Source organism: Nicotiana tomentosiformis, chromosome 10 (genome assembly GCF_000390325.3).
Source record: "Nicotiana tomentosiformis chromosome 10, ASM39032v3, whole genome shotgun sequence".
In the NCBI taxonomy this organism is placed as follows: Eukaryota; Viridiplantae; Streptophyta; class Magnoliopsida; order Solanales; family Solanaceae; genus Nicotiana; species Nicotiana tomentosiformis.
Window position 1 is genome coordinate 46547545 of NC_090821.1, and position 2054 is coordinate 46549598.

The 2054-nt window shown below is 42.7% G+C and overlaps 1 protein-coding gene across 1 annotated transcript; it reads left to right on the plus strand.

Annotated features, from left to right (window-relative positions):
• The first annotated feature begins 246 nt into the window (after positions 1–246).
• LOC138900113 (uncharacterized) lies at positions 247–1728 on the plus strand. The gene is made up of 4 exons (XM_070186820.1): positions 247–344; positions 414–562; positions 815–1187; positions 1668–1728. Exons 1-4 carry the CDS (start codon positions 247–249, stop codon positions 1726–1728), a joined length of 681 nt encoding a protein of 226 aa, XP_070042921.1.
• Positions 1729–2054: the final 326 nt, after the last annotated feature.

Genomic DNA, 2054 nt, shown 5'->3' on the forward strand with positions numbered 1-2054 from the left:
TAATGCACCAACAACCTTCATGGATTTGATGAACCGAGTGTTCATCCTTATTTGGATTCTTTTATGATGGGTTTCATTGATGATATTCTGGTTTACTCTAGTAGTAGAGAGGAGCATGAATAGCACCTACGGATTGTACTTCAGACTTTGAAGGATCGTCAGATATATGCTAAGTTTTCGATGTGTGAATTATGATTGGACTCAGTTGCCTTTTGGTGTCAAGTTGTGTCTTCTAATGGTATCAAGATGGATTCTAAGAAGATTCAGGAAGCTCATAATTGGCCTAGACCTATTTCAACTAAAGAGATTTGGAGCTTCTTCGGTTTGGCGGGCTACTATCGCCAGTTTGTGAGGGGATTTTCATCTATCTAAGCCCCATTGACCAAGTTGACTCGAGAGGTCGCTCTTTTCAGATGGTCTGATGAGTGTGAGGAGAGCTTTCAGAAGCTCAAGACTGCCTTGACTACATCCCCAGCGTTGGTATTGCCCACAGATTTGAGGTCTTACGCTGTGTATTGTGATGCATCGCGCATTGGACTTGGTGCGTTATTGATGCAGAATGGTAAGGTGGTTGCCTACGTGTCTCGTCAATTGAAGTTCCATGAGAAGAACTACCATATTCATGATTTGGAGTTAGTAGCCATTGTTCACGTGCTCAAGATTTGGAAGCACTATTTATACGGCGTGCCATATGAGGTGTACATGAACCATCGGAGTCTCCAACATTTATTCAAGCAAAAGGATCTTAATTTGAGATAGCGGAGATGGTTGGAGTTATTGAAAGACTATGACATCACAATATTGTATCATCCAGGGAAGGCTAACGTGGTAGCCGATGCCTTAAGTATGAAGGCGGAGAGCATGAGTAGTTTGGCATTTATATCGGCAGTGGAGAGGCCATTGGCCATGGATGTTCAAGATATGGCTAACAGGTTCGTGATGTTGGATATTTTGGAGCTTCCTAGGATTCTTGCTTGCATTGTGGCTCAATCATCTTTGTTGGAGCACATCAAGGCTTGCCAGTTTGATGATCCTCACTTGTTGGTATTGAAGGATATGATATGGCGGAGTGGTGCTAAGAAGGTCGTGATTGAGTATGATGGTGTTATGCGGCTTCAGGGCCAGATTTGTGTTCCGAATGTTGATGGGTTGAGAGAGTTGATCCTTCAGGAGGCTTATAGCTCACGGTATTTTATTCACCCAGGTGTCACAAAGATGTATCGTGACTTGAAGCATCATTATTTGTGGCGAAAGATGAAGAAAATATATTGTTGAACATATCTAATTGTGTTTGAATCGTCAAAAAGTGAAATATGAACATCAGAAACCCGGTGTTTTGACTAAGAGGTTGGTGATACCAGAGTGAAAGTGGAAGCGCATCATTATGGACTTTGTGGTAGGCCTAGCATGAACCTTGAGGAAATATGATGTTGTTTGGGTCAGTATGGACCGATTGACCAAGTCCACGCATTTTATTCCGATGATGACTTCCTACTCTTCAGAGCGGTTGGCTCAAATTTACATAAGGGAGATAATTCGCTTGGACAGTGTGCCTATTTCTATCATCTCAGACTGTGGCATGTAGTTCACTTCATACTTTTGGAGAGCCGTGCAGCATGAATTGGGCATGCAGATTGAGTTGGGTACTATCTTTCTCCCTCATACAGATGGGCAGTTCGAGCAGACCATTCTGATTTTGGAGGATATGTTAAGGTCATGCACTATTGATTTTGAAGGTCAGTGGGACCAGCTTCTACCTCTAGTGGAGTTCATCTACAACAACATCTACTAGTCGAGTATCCAGATGTCCCCTTATTTGGCCTTATATGGGAGGCGATGTCGTTCTCCGATTAGTTGATTTGAGCCAAGTGAGGCTAGATTGTTAGGCACAGATTTAGTTCATGATGCTTTAGAGAAGGTGTAATTGATTCAAGCGGCTTCACACAGCGCAATCCAAGCAAAAGTGTTGTGCGGATAGGAAGGTTCTTGATATGGATTTCATGGAGGGTGAGAAGGTTCTTCTTTGAGTTTTGCTTATCAAGGACATGATGCGA

What these genes read in the sequence shown, in the direction of transcription:
- LOC138900113 (XM_070186820.1), top strand. Translation starts at nt 247, where the DNA reads ATGGATTCTAAGAAGATTCAGGAAGCTCATAATTGGCCTAGACCTATT. An exon ending in TGCGTTATTGATGCAGAATG is followed by an intron (nt 563 to 814) that starts GTAAGGTGGTTG and finishes TGTATCATCCAG; the next exon opens with GGAAGGCTAACGTGGTAGCC. An exon ending in CAGGAGGCTTATAGCTCACG is followed by an intron (nt 1,188 to 1,667) that starts GTATTTTATTCA and finishes TCCCTCATACAG; the next exon opens with ATGGGCAGTTCGAGCAGACC.